At 42.7% G+C, this 16,743-nt stretch overlaps 1 protein-coding gene across 2 annotated transcripts in view; it reads left to right on the top strand.

Moving 5' to 3' along the window:
* The window catches only part of CTNND2 (catenin delta 2), an 893,404-nt gene that overhangs the window by 639,550 nt on the left and 237,111 nt on the right, over positions 1–16,743 (top strand). For both annotated transcript variants that reach the window (XM_034998887.1, XM_034998886.1), the window contains exon 10: positions 14,709–14,841. In XM_034998887.1, coding sequence (XP_034854778.1) covers positions 14,709–14,841 — 133 coding nt within the window. The remainder of the gene's footprint in view (positions 1–14,708; positions 14,842–16,743) is intronic.

Raw genomic sequence — 16,743 nt, 5'->3', positions numbered from 1 at the left:
GCATCGGGCTCCCTGCTCAGCGGGGGGTCTGCTTCTCCCTCTGCCCTCTTCCCTCTCGTGCTCTCTGTCTCTCATTCTCTCTCTCAAATAAATAAATAAAATCTTTAAAAAAAAAAAAAGTCTATGGCAACAATAGCAGAAAATATCTTTAACCTTGTTGCAAACTATTCAATTAATTTTCTAATTAATCACAGCTGTTCTACTGAGAAGTAGGTAGACACAGAGGTAATAAAAGCCGAGTCTAAGACTTTATCAATGGATAGAAATTAAAGGTAATGGGACACTGTTATCTGGAAATAAATACTGTCTTTTTTTTATGGTGGCACTTTAAAAAGAAGCTTGCTAATGCATTCAGTTGCACAGATATGGAATCTTCTAGGATAATGGTATACAGCTGGCTTGTCCATACCCTTTTACCCGTGATCTGCAGGGACTACCAATAAATATCTGTTGTTGGTTATCTTATTCAAAATGAAGGGTATATTGGTATATATATCCTCTACATTTTATATTTAGAAAATTCCAGGCATGGAATTTGGGGCTTGAATGCTGTCCACATCACAAAACTGATGGAAGCAGCCACCTGTCCGGGCTGATTGGGAGGACTGCTCTTTCCTCACCAATCACAGTTTGAGCCTTGCTTTAGTCTTCCCTCCTAGATCTTTAAGAATCTTGAAGATACTGAGTCACATCCCGGCAGCAGCCAATCCAGAACCAGGCCCTGCCCCCAAAGTGCCTAACACAAGCCCACATGGCTCAGTCGGTTAAGCGTCTGCCTTTGGCTCAGGTCATGATCCCAGGGTCCTAACACCAAGCCCTGAGTCAGGTTCCCTGCTCAGTGGGGAGTCTGCTTTTTTCTCTCCCTCTGCTGCTTCCCCTGCTTGTATGCGCGCTCTCTCTTTCTCTGTCAAATAAATAAAATCTTAAAAAAAAAAAAAAAATCCAGTCACAAAAGTAATGTGAAGTATGGTAAAAGAAAATGCCTGCACATGGAATCCCTTTGCATTTAATGTCTAGTGATGAGAAGTACTTATGAATGGCCACCTGGACACTGCACTTCTCTTTTTCTAGTATTAAGACTGTGCCCAAGTATTCATAGCTTCTTTTTATACTTCCTTTAAGGGCAAATTGAAACAAACCTACCTAGGTGTGTTTGGGTTGTTTTTTGACATAGGCATTAGTGACTAACTGTTTAGAGTTGTCTGCTTTGTTTTTTCCTTCTCTGGCAGCTAAACAGCGACTATACCCAAAAGCTTTCCTCCCATTCCTGATGCATTTCAGTGGCAACAACAACAGAAAAATGCTAAGAGATGTAACCCACAAAGTCATTCATCAGTACTTACATCCTAGTGTCAGAGTTGCTGTCTCTGAGATTTTAAAATAACCAGCCAATTATACAAAAGGAAGGAAGGAAGGAAGAAAGAGGCTTCATGGGGACAAAACAACTGGCTCCTTCTCTTCTCTTCTCACCTGTGGTTCTGGTATCACCTTGACAGAGTTTAACACCACTCTAACCCCAGAATGCCACTTCTCCAGAGGAAGAAAGGAACGTTGATCTCTGACGCCTTCGCTTCCCTTTCTGACACCCTCTGGGTCTCCTGACTGGGTAGCCCCTGGCAGCCAGGAGCTGGCCGGGCACCCACTCTTGGCCTGGGTGTTCTTTTGAGCAGAAACAATTTCACAGAACATCAGCATCCCACAAGACCACTCTGACGATGATGGGTCAAGACAAAATCAAGACCCCTCCACAGTCACATCTGAGCACAGACAAAGCATGAATGCTGTCCACATCACAAAACTGATGGAAACAGCCACCTGTCCGGGCTGATTGGGAGGACTGCTCTTTCCTCACCAATCACAGTTTGAGCCTTACTTTAGTCTTCCCTCCTAGATCTTTAAGAATCTTGAAGATACTGAGTCACATCCCGGCAGCAGCCAATCCAGAACCAGGCCCTGCCCCCAAAGTGCCTAACACAAGCCCAGATTCCATAAGTCTGCTCTAACACCATCTTATTAAAATACCCCGTGGTTCCATGGTGGGGGTTCTTTCTTGTTGTTAAGAGCAATAAGACCCAATTTTGTTCAACCCCAAGTGTGATCCTGATGGTCTTGGTTGGATTGCACTGACATGGCTAACGACATGCTTTTTAAAGGTTACCCTTCCTGGGGCACCTGGCTGGCTCAGTTGGTAGAGGATGTGACTCTTGATCTTGGGACTGAGAGTTTGAGCCCCACAATTGGGTGTAGAGATTATGTAAAACCAATCAATCAATCAATAATAAATACATATTAAAAATTAAAATAAAGCTTACCTTTCTTGAATACCATCCCTTTATATCAACATGACACTATGCTTATCAGGAAATTAATCTATAAGACCATTAGAATAAGTGTTTTCTTCCTTCTTAAATAACATGCGTTCTCTGTTAGGTAATTCTGCCCCCACACTATTGCCCACTACAATCCAGAGGCAAAAATCAAGATTTGAAACTAGAATCTGTGTGCATTGCAGAGCAGACTGATGGAGGAGGTATCTTGGCTAAATGTAACTTTGAATAAGCTTCAAACCTTGATGATTGACCACTAGGTTCCATGCACTAATCTACTTTTGACCTTGGTCAAGTCACCAAATAGTCTGACCTGAGTTTCTGAGTCTACACAATAAGCATGGGAAATGCCAGCTAAAGTCCCCTCCAGCGGTGTCTGGGTGGCTCCGTCAGTTAAGCATCTGCCTTCGGCTCAGGTCATAATCCCAGGGTCCTGGGATAGAGCCCCGTGACAGCGGGGAGTCTGCTTCTCCCTCTGCCTGCCACTCCCCCTGCTTGTGTTCTCTCTCTCTCTGTCAAATAAGTAAATAAAATCTTAAAAAAGTAAAATAAAAATAAAGTTCCCTCCAGTTCTAAAATGTAAAGAAAAGCGAATAAAAATGCATATGTAAAAATTCTAAAAATTAGGGGCGCCTGGGTGGCTCAGTTGGTTAAGCGACTGCCTTCGGCTCAGGTCATGATCCTGGAGTCCTGGGATCCAGTCCCACATCGGGCTCCCTGCTCAGCAGGGAGTCTGCCTCTCCCTCTGACCCTCCCCCCTCTCATGTGCTCTCTCTCTCTCTCTCTTATTCTTGCTCTCTCAAATAAAATCTTTAAAAAGAAAGTTTTAAAAAATTCTAAAAATTATAAGTCATTATTATGATTTTTCATGATAGTATAATTATTTAATAAAGTTAGTTAATAATTATTTCTGCCATCCTTTGGACTGATTTGAATCCAGAACTACCCAAAAGGAAAGAAACCAACTAGATGGGCTTTAAATGCAGCTCTGGCTTTTTTTTTTTTCCTAGGGAGAGGGAGAGGGAGAATCTTAGGCAAGCTCCACACTTGATATCATGACTTGAGCCAAAATCAAGAATTGGATGCTTAACTGACTGAGCCACCCCAGCACCCCAGTTCTGGCATTTTTTGAATAGTATCTTTTATTTGGTATATGATTATTGCTTACTTAGAATCTGTCTTCTCTGCTAAAGTGTAAGCAGTTTGAGGTCAGGACTCAATATTCATATCCCCAGGGCCTAGAACTTTTCTGGGTTCATAAAAAGCCTCCTCAAATACTACTGGAAGGAGAAAATGCATGGGTGCTATTTTCAGACGATTTGTTACTTCATTTTAAAGAATATCTTCAAACATCTTTCTCACTTGGTCCCTCTTCTGGACCAAATTTTTTAGATTCTATTGAGATTTTCTTTAAAGGAAGTATCTCTGTTCAGTGTTATCTGGAATAAATTGAATTGTCATTCTCTGGAGGACCAAAATAAGGTGACAAAGATGAAATTGTATGTGTGAAACATGCTACCAACGTTTGCAGGACAAAAACCAATAGTGGATATCACTAGATACCAACCTAGCAAGCAGCCCTCCAGTATATACGCACAGCTTACGTTCTAAAGACTCCGCAGCAGGTGCCATGGGGCAGTTTCTCTCTTCCGGAAACATGGAACCTAGCATGCAGTCTTTGGAGATGGTGTTCTTGCTATTAGAATGTGTTTACCTGGGGGTGCCTGGGTGGCTCAGTCGTTAAGCGTCTGCCTTCGGCTCCGATCGATCCCCGCGTCGGGCTCCCTGTTCGGCGGGAAGCCTGCTTCTCCCTCTCCCACTCCCCCTGCTTGTGTTCCCTCTCTCACTGTCTCTCCCTCTGTCAAATAAATAAAATCTTTAAAAAAAAAAAAAAAAAAGAATGTTTACCCGTGCAATTACGGCTTTTATCAGAAGTTCAGAAGTTTTCATAAAAAGAATCATTAAAAGCTCTTTAAAAGGATTTTTTTTCACAGAGAACTGTCAGGTGATATCATTACCTCATATTTATAAGAAAGCACACTCCATCCTATAATTTATACACAGTATATTTCTAGGCCATTTTTTATTTTATTTAATATTTAAGTTTCCTTTAATACACACATATAATAAAACTTTTTGAGGGTATTAAGACCTTTGTGACTTTTTCTCAAATTCCTCATCTAATCATGAGGCAAAACCCTGATCTCTGCCGATATTGACAAAGTTAACACTGTTGCTCTAGAATCCTAGAATCATGCAATCCTCACCTGGATCGTGGGCATCAGATCCCTCCCTCTGTTCCCACTGGAGGTTCACAGGTCCAGGTGATTTTTCTAAGAAGCATCACGGACTATTAATTTAAAATGGGTACATAGACATAGAATATAAACATTTTCCATAAAGTCATTATGGCTTACAAGGAAAAGTTTATGGGTACTAATTTGTCCTTCGTTCCCTTGGGCTATTACCACCAAACACAGCCTGTTAGAATTTCCAGGGCAACTAAATGCTTATATGTAGGAAGTTGATTTTTCATTATGGAACATATTTTATTGAAAAAGTCTAGTTGTATTAATAGATAAAAATGGTATTTTGAATTTTATTGATACTGAATAGGTATTACAATGTAATTGATAATATTCTTTGCAATCTAACAGACTTTTAGAATATGGAGGCCCTCAATAGAAGCAGAAATTCACTGGTTCTTAAAATACATGAGATTTAAAATGATAAATAATAGTATAAATTTTTGCTAATCATTTTTCATTGTTTTTCCCCCTTGGTCCTAATCACCTGAACTCTGAGAAAAAGCCCGTTGCTTGGCTAAGATTTATTTAAGGAACACAGGACCTATAATAGCTGGGAAATGAGCAAGTTACTCATGATTTTTTTTTCTTTTTTTAAAGATTTTATTTATTTGAGAGCAAGAATGAGAGACAGCATGAGAGGGAGGAGGGTCAGAGGGAGAAGAAGGCTCCTCGCTGAGCAGGGAGCCCGACGCGGGACTCGATCCTGGGACTCCAGGATCATGACCTGAGCCAAAGGCAGTCGCTTAACCAACTGAGCCACCCAGGCGCCCAAGTTACTCATGATTTTATTGTTTGTGTCTCCACTGCAGTGGCCAGTAGAAAACTTGCAGGTTGAAATTGCTCCTTCTTATTCTGAAATAATACTTGCCAGCGCCCCAACGTGGGTCCTAGCCTGCCCAGTCCACCCTGTTGTCCCCAGGGAGGGCGTGATGGATGAGGCGACAGGAGTCTCCAGTGAACGTGAGCACTGGCGGGAGGAGGGCTGGTCATGGCGATCCACGGGGCGTCTCTTGCCCTCCCACTGTGTACACCACCCATCAGGACCCGCTGCTGGCTTTGTCTCCAGCTTGCATCCAGACTCCCTCCACTGCTCAGCACCATCCCCCTCACCCAGGGTCCCTGCAGGGGCCACCGAACTGTTTGCGGCTCCATCCTGCCCCCTGGAGTCTGTTCTCAACCCTGCAGCCAGAGGGACCTCGTAAACTCCGCAGCATCAAGTTCTAATTTATGTACAAGAAACGCACCGTTTTAGGCCTGCACTTTCTGAGTGTTGACACATGTATAGATCCATGTAACCACTGTCAAAGCGATCCTCTAAAAATGTGAATCAGATCACAACGTTCCGATGATTCCCATGTCTTCAGTGGGGCAGCCAAAGGCCTGCCATGACTGATAAATCCTGTGTAATCCAGGCCTCTACTGCCTCTCTCAGCATTGCCCCGGGACCCCCTCCACTTCACGCACTGGCCTTCCTGCCTCTTGTCTGACACCACGCACATTCCTGCCTCAGGGTCTTGTCACTGTTCTCCCGTTCTGGAACGTTCCTTCCACCTAGCACCTCCTCCAGGTCTGTGTTCCAGGGTCACCTTCTCAGGGAGCTGTTCCACAGCCACAGTATTTACAGTAACAACCTCCCATAGCCTGTGGGTTGTAGCTTGGGCACAAGTGCACGTACGTGTACGGGTAATTGCCTGTGTCTACTTTATTTTCCCCTTACGCTTGTGTTAGTGTCCTGTCATTGCTGTAACAAAACACAACCGACAAGGTGGCTTAAAACAGCAGAAATTAATTCTCTAACAGTTGAGGAAACTGACCAAGTCAAGTCCAGGTGTCAGCAGAGTTGGCTCCTTCCAGAGGCTCTGAAGGAGAAAACGTCCGTGCCTCCTTGCTTCCCGTGGCTGCAGGCAACCCTTGGCACCCCCTGGCTTGTAGCCACATCACTCCAGCCCTTGCCTCTGTCAGCACATTGCTTTCTTCTCCCTGTGTCTTTCTGTGTCCTCTAATGTGTTGTATAAGGACCCTGTCTTTGGATATAGAGCCCATCCTCATCCAGTAAGATCTCACCGTGATACGTAACTATATCCGTAAAGACCATATTTCAAATAACGTTACATTCTGAGGTCCCAAGTGGACATGAATTGTTGAGGGGACACTGTTCAACCCAACACATGCTTAACACTATCTGACAAATAATGTATTTTGCACTTAGTAAATTGCCAATCACTATTAGAAAGTCGTTCCCCAAGGACAGGTACTTTCGCTGTGTTTAGTACTGAATCTCCAACGGCCAGGTGCACGGTGGCTGGTCGGAGAACATTGGCTGGAGGAGTGAGTGGTTTATAGCTGAATCCTTGGACAAAGCAGGAATCCAGTGAGAGGTGAAGGCTGCTCAGCCTTCCAGAAATAAGCCACGGATCAGAGAGGTGGCAGATTCAAATAGATAACCAAGAGATGGTGGTTGATAAGTCAGAGTAAATTGTAGATGAGTTGACCTGATCATCAGCAATCACAGGGAGGACTTCCAGAGGCAGGAGTTGGAGGTGGTGCCTCTTGGGATAATCTGAGCAGCTCCCTCAACCTCCCTGGAGTCTCTCCAGTGGAGTAGTCTCTTGTCAGTTTACAAAGGCCATATCTGCATCTGTTTCCTGCAGCTTCTATCACAAATTAACATAAAGTTAATGATTTACAATAACACACATTGATCCTCTTCCTGTCCTGAAGGCCAGAAGTCTGAAATCAGGTTCCCTGGGCTATAATCAGCCGGTCAGTAAGGCCATGCTGCCTCCAGAGGTTCTAGGGAAAATCCTTGTCCTTGCCTTTTCCTCCTGGAACTGCACTTCCTACATTTCTTGGCTTGTGACCCCTTCCTTCATCTTCAGAGACAGCAACATAGCATCTTATTTCAATGGTATGTTGCCTTCTTAGTCTATGTGAAGTCCATATTGCCAAATAAGGTAACATTCACAGGTTGCAGGGATTAGAACCTGGATACCTTTGGGGCCTTTATTCAGCCTACGACAGTACCCTAACCTGAGACCAGCCACAGATATGGGGACAAGTATAGGGAGTCCCAGATTCTTCCTTCCTGATTTCCCAGTGCAGGAAGTGGTGGGATTTTGCACTTTCACTTAACTAACAGGAATGGCCCCTTCTCTCCCCTATTAATTTCTCTGCTGATGGCAGGGCGACTTGTAAGGCAAGAGTCAAATTTGAAACAAGCAATTATGCTGAACTTATGCTCGTAACAATTGACTTCTCCCTCTTTTTTGTACTTGATTTTTCATTTGTGTTATGGTATCATCATAGATGATTTGTGTGAGTTGCCTCCATAATTTGTGAGAAGAGAGGTTGTAATTAGTCATGCAGATTTTAGATCAAAAGAGGATCGTCCCCAGGAGGGAGGACCTGGCTGGGTGGTCCCTGAGGGCATCTGGTCCCTGTGAGCTGACCACGTCTACAGGCTATACTGTGGCTGCTCCATCCCGAGAAAAGTCGGGAAATCATGGCTGAGTGAATTAATGCTTATGATGTAGTTTGGGGAATTACACGTTCCCAGAATGTGAAGCTTGGAGAGAACCATTTGTTCCTAAAAACTAAAACAATTGAGCTTGTTTTTCAGACAGTCCTAATTCCAATGCTGCTGTTCATATAAAAGCAAAGAGGTGTTGTGTAAATATGATAAACCACATAGGGCAGCTTTTGGTTTGGGCTACAAAATATCCAGGAACGAGGATGAAGACTTCGATGCTTCCATGTGTTTCTCACTGGATAAGATCTTGTTCATCAACAAGAATTAAAATATGTCCGTTTTGGCATACAAATTTCCACCTATCTAATGTTCTTAGGACCACCGGCTCTGCTCCCCCAACCTTATCAATAAGACCAAATTGAGAAAACAAAACAGCTCGCCTCATGGCTCTGGATGCAAAAGTTAAAGCCAATAGGGTCTTTAAAACTTTTGGTTAGAGTTCAAAAGTTTATAAATGGTGGAGATTTTCGTACCTTTAAGTAATGACCAGATGGAAATTAGTGGGACTGCAGTGAAAGTGAGCGATGTCACCCCCCAACACAAAGAATCAAGGTGAGCAGTGTTTCTCTGACATGAAGCTTTGCTAAAAATCAAATCTTGAATTCCCAAAGACTCTGGTTGTCCTGGGGCTCTTTTCAGTGAGGAAGTAAATTTGATAAAATGTTGTGACAGCGTTTCAACCCTCCAGTTTCTGTGCCAGCCTAACGTAGTAACGGATTTCAAACTGGTTGCTGTTTAGCTCTGAATGGAGCACTTGTAATTTTAACAACTCAGATAGTCCATATACGAGTGAGGATTTTGTCACAATATTGTTGGTCTATGTGACAAGTTTTAATGGAGGAAAGGTTGCATTTGCATATTCTCCAGTTCCATTAACATTTCTAAAGTGAAGCCCAGTCACGAACGAGAGAGTTATGCTTTCGCTCGGGTAGAAAATGGTAGAAGGTTCTTATTTCTTGTTCTTCTCTCCTTCGTCTAGTTATATGTAATGCTGGACATTTCTCAAGGGTCCACACTGCGTGCCCGACATTGCTCTAAGGAGTTCATATATATTATTTCTGATCATCCTACCAACACTCTAAGGTTGGAATTATTATCTCATTATGAGAGATGGACTCAATGAACATTTACTCCAAAGAAAGGACATGCCAGCCAGTGGAGATTCAGCAGCAAACCAGACACAGAGGGGAGGAGCCCAAGGCTGTAGAGAGAGTTCATGGTAGAGCAGGATTGGAACCAACTGACTGCATCCATAGAACTTTCGCCCACCAGGGTACTCTGCCTTTGGAGGGGGATAGGGAGCAAAAAAAGAAAAAAAAATCATTTCAAAATGGCACGTTTTTATTAACAATTTTTACTATAGGCTAAAGCAGTGTCTCTCTTTACGCTTACGTTCCTTCAAGTAAGTATCATGTCCAATATCAATAAACACATCAGTAAAATGTTATTTAAAAAAAAAATTAAATGGCATTGTATCAATTTTCAAAATACAGACATATTTCCTTTAGAGCAGTCTTAGGGCAACCATCTCTAGTATATATCCAGCTCTTAATACCTTACCAACCACTTTCATATTTATTATTTCATGTGTCATTTAAGAACATATCCCATGAAATAGGTGGTATTATTTGCTATATTCGATCCATGGAAACCAAGACCAGCAAACACTGGGGGAACTATCCTGTATTTATTTATGGGCTAGAAGGGAGAAAGCCAGATGTTCAAGTTCTAAATCCTTTCCCAATTAATTCTGACACCACATCCTGTGTCCATTCTACTAAAGTAATCAAGGAATGAGAGACTTACAACATGCTTACTCAACACAAGTGATCAGATCCAGTTCATGTTCAGACCAGAGTTTCTCAGCCCTGGCTCTGATGGCAGTCTGGAGACGGATAATTCTTTGTTGGAGAGGGCCGTCCTGTGCATCGTAGGATACTGAGCAGCATTCCTGGCTTCCCTCCGCTGGATGCCAGGAGCACCTTCCAGTTGTGACAACCAAAAATGTTTCCAGGAGTCGCCACATGTCCCCTGTGGACACTGTTTTTTAAACATATTTATTTTTGAGACGTTGCCTAAAAAAAAAATCCCCCGTTTAGACATTATTTCAAGGCAATGACTACAGCAGGCAACATAGTTACTGGGTTAAATTTATCTATTTGAGAGCAGACAGCCAGAGCCTTATTTTGGCTCTACCACTTAAGTTCATACCATCTGTAAGTCAAATTCCCTCCTCTGTAAAATGAAAATAAACCACATAAGGCTACTTAAGGATTAAAGAGTTAAAGTGTGTGAACAGGGAACCATGGCAACTGGCGTTTAGTGCTCTCACATTATTATTTAAGGTGATTTTTCTAGCTGTTCCGTAAGCCGAAACAAATCTAAATTTTCTTAGATTTCTTTTTCACAAGACCGACTACAGACCAGAACCAGAATGTTTGTATTTGAACAAAAGGCCCTTCATGATCTCATCCCAGACTTGCTTTCCAGCCCTGCCTCCACCACCCCCCCTCCTAGGCACCCCCCCCCCCACAGCCTGTTTCTTAGCTAAACCCCAGCCAGACTGAGCACATACCTTTCCCAAATCTGCCAACTCCTCCATGACCCCATGTCTCCACCCATGCTGTTCCTTCATTGGTATTTGTCTTTTCCAGAAGTTCTTTGTCTTGTGAGCCATTCCTTCTCCTTAAGGATTAAGACCTTATGTGAAGAAGACATATCATATACCAAATTCTGGCCCAAATGAGATGGACATTCTATTTCTTTGGGACCTCTAGTTCTTTCTCTGGAGTCTCTCTCCATGGGCAACAAAAAATCCAAACAATCTCATCTAAGTGAAACAAAACCGTTCTGGAAAAAGAGACTTCGATATGAATCATTCCCCAAACTTTAGCTGGGGGGGGGGGGTGCTCCTTTAGCATCTCTCTTGTGAAATCGAGGAGAGCATTTGAAAACATTAGTGTCCCCTTTGATGGTACCCGCTGCTGTGGCTGAGGCTGGGAATGCCATTTAGAAGAAACCAGAAGCAAGGGGCCTGGACGCACCATCCACTCCAGCCCGATTCCTGGAAAGCTGGTTTAGGCTGGGAGACATCACGTCATTTTAAACACTAACTTACGTTGTCTTCAGTCTTACCTGGCTTTTTGACTTCTCTTACCCCCTTTCACTTGGTCTCAGAGTACTACCCGGGACCCCACTTTCATATGATCAGGACACAGCAGCTCCAGGAATTCCTTCACACTGTGGGAAAAATCATTGTCCCCATGGAGCTTACAACAGAGAGAGTATGGGGGGGGGGGATGGAGAAATAAATATAGTCATACAGGTAATGGAAGAGAATTTCAGACAGTCCTAAGTATTGTGGATAAAATAGGGCAGTAGGTAAGATGACTTGAGGGGCCAGACTTGTTTGGCTGGAAGTTTCCAGGAGCTGCCCTCCAAGACATACCAACTGAGACCTAATAGAGACAAGAGAACACCATGCAAAGCCCTGGGAGAGAATCCTCCCCCAAAGTACCAGGATCTTGAGATGGGGACAGAAGTACCATTTTCAATAGGAAGGAAGCAGTTCGGGGAGGTTGGGCGGGTGGCTCAGAAACAGGGAAGAACCCTCTGTGTGGGCCTCCCAAGCCCAGTGGAGGAATTGGCTGTTTTCCTAGGTGCTATGGAAAGCTACTGGAGGGTTTAAGACACAGAGATATAATATTGATGCATAGAAAAGATTGTTCAGATTGGCAGCATGGAGAATGACTGTGTGTGTGTGTGTGTGTCTAGGTGGAGGTGCGTCAAAAGAAGGGAGAACATTCCAGAATGACCAGTTGGCCAAAGAAACGACCTCGGTAGAACAGAGGAAACACTCTCCCTGCCAAGATGCTTTCTTCACTCATTCCTTCATGCCTTCATTCTTTCAAACACATTTATGTAATGTTCATTATGTACTAGGGCTATTGTACGTGCTACTTAGAAAACATGCCAGAAAGTTGTGGCCCTGGCCTCCCAGAACTTACCACAGTGTGGAGAGGGAGGTGGTGATTGGTCACAGTCCAGAACACAAGTGGAGGCGCTCCCACTAGGACCACGTGGGTGGGACTCACAGAGGGCTTTGCTGAAGAAATCACAAGGGACTGGAAGCTCGGCATTCAAGTGAGAGGCCCGCGGGCCAGGACCATTCCAGGTGGCAGGAGCAGAGGTGAGAGAGAGAACTGCCCAGCTGTCAGCCAGTATGGCAGGGAGCCCAGGGAGGCCGTGGGACACAAGGCTGGCAAGGTGGGAGATGGCAGATCCAGCAACGCCCTGCAAGCCATGGGAATATCCTGGTCTTTATGCCAAGGACAGCAGAAACCAGTGAAGGGTTTTAATCAGGGAAGTGGAACAATTAGGTTTGTGTTTGTGCCTATTTAGATATCTTAGGGAGGAAGAAGGGTGGGTGGGAGATGACTGGCTTGGTCAGCCGGCTGAAAGGTGAGGAATAGATCTGGGAAGAGTGGTGGGGTAGAGGGGATGTCTGGGATTCCAGAGGTTTCAAGGGGAGGCTGACAACAGCCTTGCTTCTGACCAAGAGTGAAGAGCTTAGATCCCTCCGGGACTCATGATTCCTTAGAAAGTGCGTCTGTTCTGAGTTTCGGCTCTGTGCGTGCGTCTGTGCCTAGTCCCTAAGACTGTTGCCCTAGAGCTCTTATTCAAAAGACATTATTGATACGTGCCATATAAGCCTAAGAGAGCAGTTACCATCTGGTTAATAAAACAGGCTGAAATGAACTCTTTACTAATCCCTTTCTAATAGCACAGACTCACCTAAATTCATCTTAGCCATCGAGGGTCTATATGACACTGCTAAGCTTAATTTATAGGTATTCTGTAGGTTTTTATTTTATTCGAACAAAGAAGAGAATTTTAGTTGGCTGCTATTACAAGCAGAGGGACTGTGCTCTCTTGATGTTGCAGAGATGGTTTAGAATCATGCAAGAGAAGGAAATTAAACTAAAAAGAAAAAGAGGCTTCCTGTGTTTTGATCCATAACTGTTTTTCACTTTGATCACATAGCCAAAAAAATTCAGTAGTTTGCCTACCATCAGCAGTCACGTATGGATATTTTGTAGCAGAGATATTACTTTACTATATGTCCTTTTGGAGAATATGTGTGGCTGTCTAAAATGTTATGTAAATTTATTAAATACTTAATGCACATCCCATCGAATGCTTTCTCTTTCCAATAAAAACTGAGCCAATTCAAAAGGAGTCCTATTGTAGATTGTCTTCAGAGCCCGTAAAGGGAGTGCTAACACGTTTCAAGGTTTGCTTGACGACCTCTACTAGTTGTGATAAAGGGAAGATAAAGAGAACAGGTTAGAATCTACGAGGACACTTTTAACCTTTGTCTGTTCCTTCTCTGTCCCATTTGTCATGACTCCTCAGATGACAGCACTGACCTGGTATCTACAGGATAGATGCTTTTTGAGTTGTTTCTCCAGGAGTAGAGTGGTTATTATATATGTGCTGCCGAAGCGAGCACTAGAGTGGTTATTATAAAGCCATCTCATTTCTCTTCCACCCTTTCCGTTGGATAAATAGTACCCTTTTGTGACATGTGGGGTCAAGTTTTTAGCTGTGGTTTCAAAGGTTGCTTTTTTATTTCTCTGTTAAAAATTGGTTCCTTGCTACCGGAATGGAATCCGTACAGTTGGCCCTGTTAGCTCCGTGTTCTAGCTGGTTGAGCTGATTGATTTCATAAAACAGCATTCATTTGCATAGTGGTACAATCAGTCTTGTGTTTTAGGATGGACTTAAATGTCTCAGAGCATATTTGTTAAAATTAAATAACCAGCTTCTTGGAGTAGCTCAGATGTGAAAAGGGGAATACAGGAGAAGGCTGTATAATGCAAAAAGCTGATTATTAACATTGTATGAATAAACCTAACTCTTTAGTTTCCTTTTATAACATCTTCTTGTTGCTCTCCTTTTATCCAGAGAGAATCGGTTCGGGAATCTGTTTATTTTTCAAGAAGAGATTATGATAAGAGTAGCAACAGTAGTAATCATAAAAATAATAAAGATGATGCCAAGTGCTATCACAATGTTTTGGATTGGACCCGTCCAGTTATATTTTCTCTGGTCTGATAATTTAGCTAAACGCTGTACCTGAATCAGACCATTGAAACAACATATTAGAAAAACAATGTGACCTTATAAATTCTCCATTTAAGCCCAAATCAAAAAAATATATATATATTAATAAAATCAGGTGACATTTTTTGGTAATCTTCGTAAACATGTAAGTTCAGTTGATACATTTAAGATTATATATATATATGTATATGTTCTACATATGAAATGCATGTGTATACATAGATACACTTCCAAGCCATCTACTTTCTTAAGTCCTTTCCAATGTTTTTCAGTGGATATGTGTGTAAGAAGACCAGAACCATCATTTGTGAAATAGTTTCTCATAAACTCTTGAGTGCATTTTGTAAATGGGTTAACGGTGTGTTAACACTGTGGGAGGATTTCTCTCTCATGTTCTCCTGCCTTCCTCTTGTTCAGAGAATTTGGATGGAGAGACCCAGAACTGCCGGAAGTGATTCAGATGCTCCAACACCAGTTTCCTTCAGTCCAGTCTAATGCTGCAGCCTACTTACAACACCTCTGTTTTGGAGACAATAAAATTAAAGCTGAGGTAAGCACTCCTTGGGTTCTGAAATGCCTGGTGTACAGGTTCATCATCCCTGAGGTCTATGGAGTAGTGTTGAAAGGGGAAAGAAGTAGGAAAACTCAAGCTGTGTTTCCAAAGTTTCGATCCATGTTTAAGACTGAAACGGCACTTTCTCTCTAATTAATTGGCATGCATATGCATACATTCTTCTTTTTTAATATTTAAATACTGAGGAGTAGGTGACCAAAGATTCCCTGCTAGCATTAACCCTAGACTTTTCATGCGATTTGCCTTCCTCCTCCCAATTCCATCTCTGGAGTTATCTCTGCCTCGAAATCTTCAAGAAATACAAAGCATCTTACTTTACAAGATTACTACAATCAACCTATGGTATCTGTCCTTCCTGGAAAACTCACTTAGAGGATGAGAACTTTAGGCAATAAATAAGCTTTGTGCTATAACCAAGAATTTTGGGCCATTTATAAAATTACTAGTGAGTGTCATATGGATATATGTGGTCCATGAAAGAGCATATTGTCTGTGTCCATTATGTAAACAATTGTTAGCGTGCTTTGGTTCTTGGAATGTTTTGTATATACATTTTCCTGCATGATGTTTCTGGAAAAGCACAGTGGTCAGCATAGCTAACTCTGATTTTTTTAGACAAGGGACAAGTGTTTGCATATAAGCTGCTGAGTAATCAAATTTTTAAAAAAGATTTGATAAGCTATAAAGAGTCATCTCTATAGAGTCATGGAAGCAATTTTGGGATGAGTTGAAATTAGTTTAAGAGTGGAAAGAAGAATTTTGGAGATATAATTGCAATTAATTATAGATGTTGCTTGCTTGCATTGGGATGGATATAGCCTAGCTGCTTTTCATCGTTTTTCTGTCTTCCACTTACCACAAAAGTCACATGCCTTTGTGGATTGAACATAGGGCAGTGGTTCTCAGCCAGGTGTGATTTTGCCTCCCAAGAGACAGCTGACAACATCTGGAAATATTTGCGGTTGTCACGGTTGGAGAGGGTTAGGGCTGCTGAGAACACCCTAAAATTCACATGCACAGGGCAGCACCCACAACAAAGAATCATCCAGCCCCAAGGTCAGTGGTGGCAACATTGACATAAAGATAAATATTATTCATCTAAGATACATTTCAAAGGTCAGAAAGTACTATTACAATTATATAAGATGATCTAAAGATAAATTAAAGTTATGTGGCTTCTTTCCCAAATGGAAATTATCTCAGTCCTTCTGTGCCTTTACTAGAAATCAAAACAGCCACTCAAAATACAGGACAGATTTCTGATTAGGGGATTACATACCATCATTTTTGCAAGGTTACAACTTCAAAGGCTTCTTTGAAGGCCAAGGAAGCATTTGATTCCATTGTTAGCATCAGGTTGGATCAGGAGTGTTGTGATACCCCCACAAAAGCGGGAACGTGGTTCTGAAGTCAAGATTGATGACACCATGCATACACCCAGAAAGTATGAAAAATTGGATTACTCACGTAACGAAGCTTGTTGGAATGGTCAGGGTGGCTCCTAAGCAGGACTGAAAATGGCTTGAGAGTAGGAAAGGAAGTCCGCTTGGGTTTTTATGGTGTTATGGTGATCATGGGGTGGAGCCAGGGTGAGGGTTCTCACGTGTGGATAGGGGCTGGCGTGATTGGAACCTCCTGCCAATGCCAAAGGAGGAAGCCTCAAGCTTTCTTATCACCTTGCTCAGATGTGGGCACAGGGGCAGGGGGAGGCTTGAAAGTTGTCAGAAGCCAAACATCTAAACACAGAGCCTGAATCTTTATTATAGAGTCATGTAGTTGGTTAGACAGTGTAGACGTCATGGCCTGGGGCAGTGGGAAGTCACTGGCCCAACCGGCTCTGTCTGCATGATCCTGGGGCAGTGGGAAGTCACTGGTCCA

This window comes from Mirounga leonina, unplaced genomic scaffold, assembly GCF_011800145.1.
Source record: "Mirounga leonina isolate KUSES-001 unplaced genomic scaffold, KU_Mleo_1.0 Mir_95, whole genome shotgun sequence".
NCBI lineage: Eukaryota > Metazoa > Chordata > Mammalia > Carnivora > Phocidae > Mirounga > Mirounga leonina.
The sequence above is the reverse complement of the archived record's forward strand: the minus strand, read 5'-3'. Positions and strand labels throughout refer to the sequence as shown.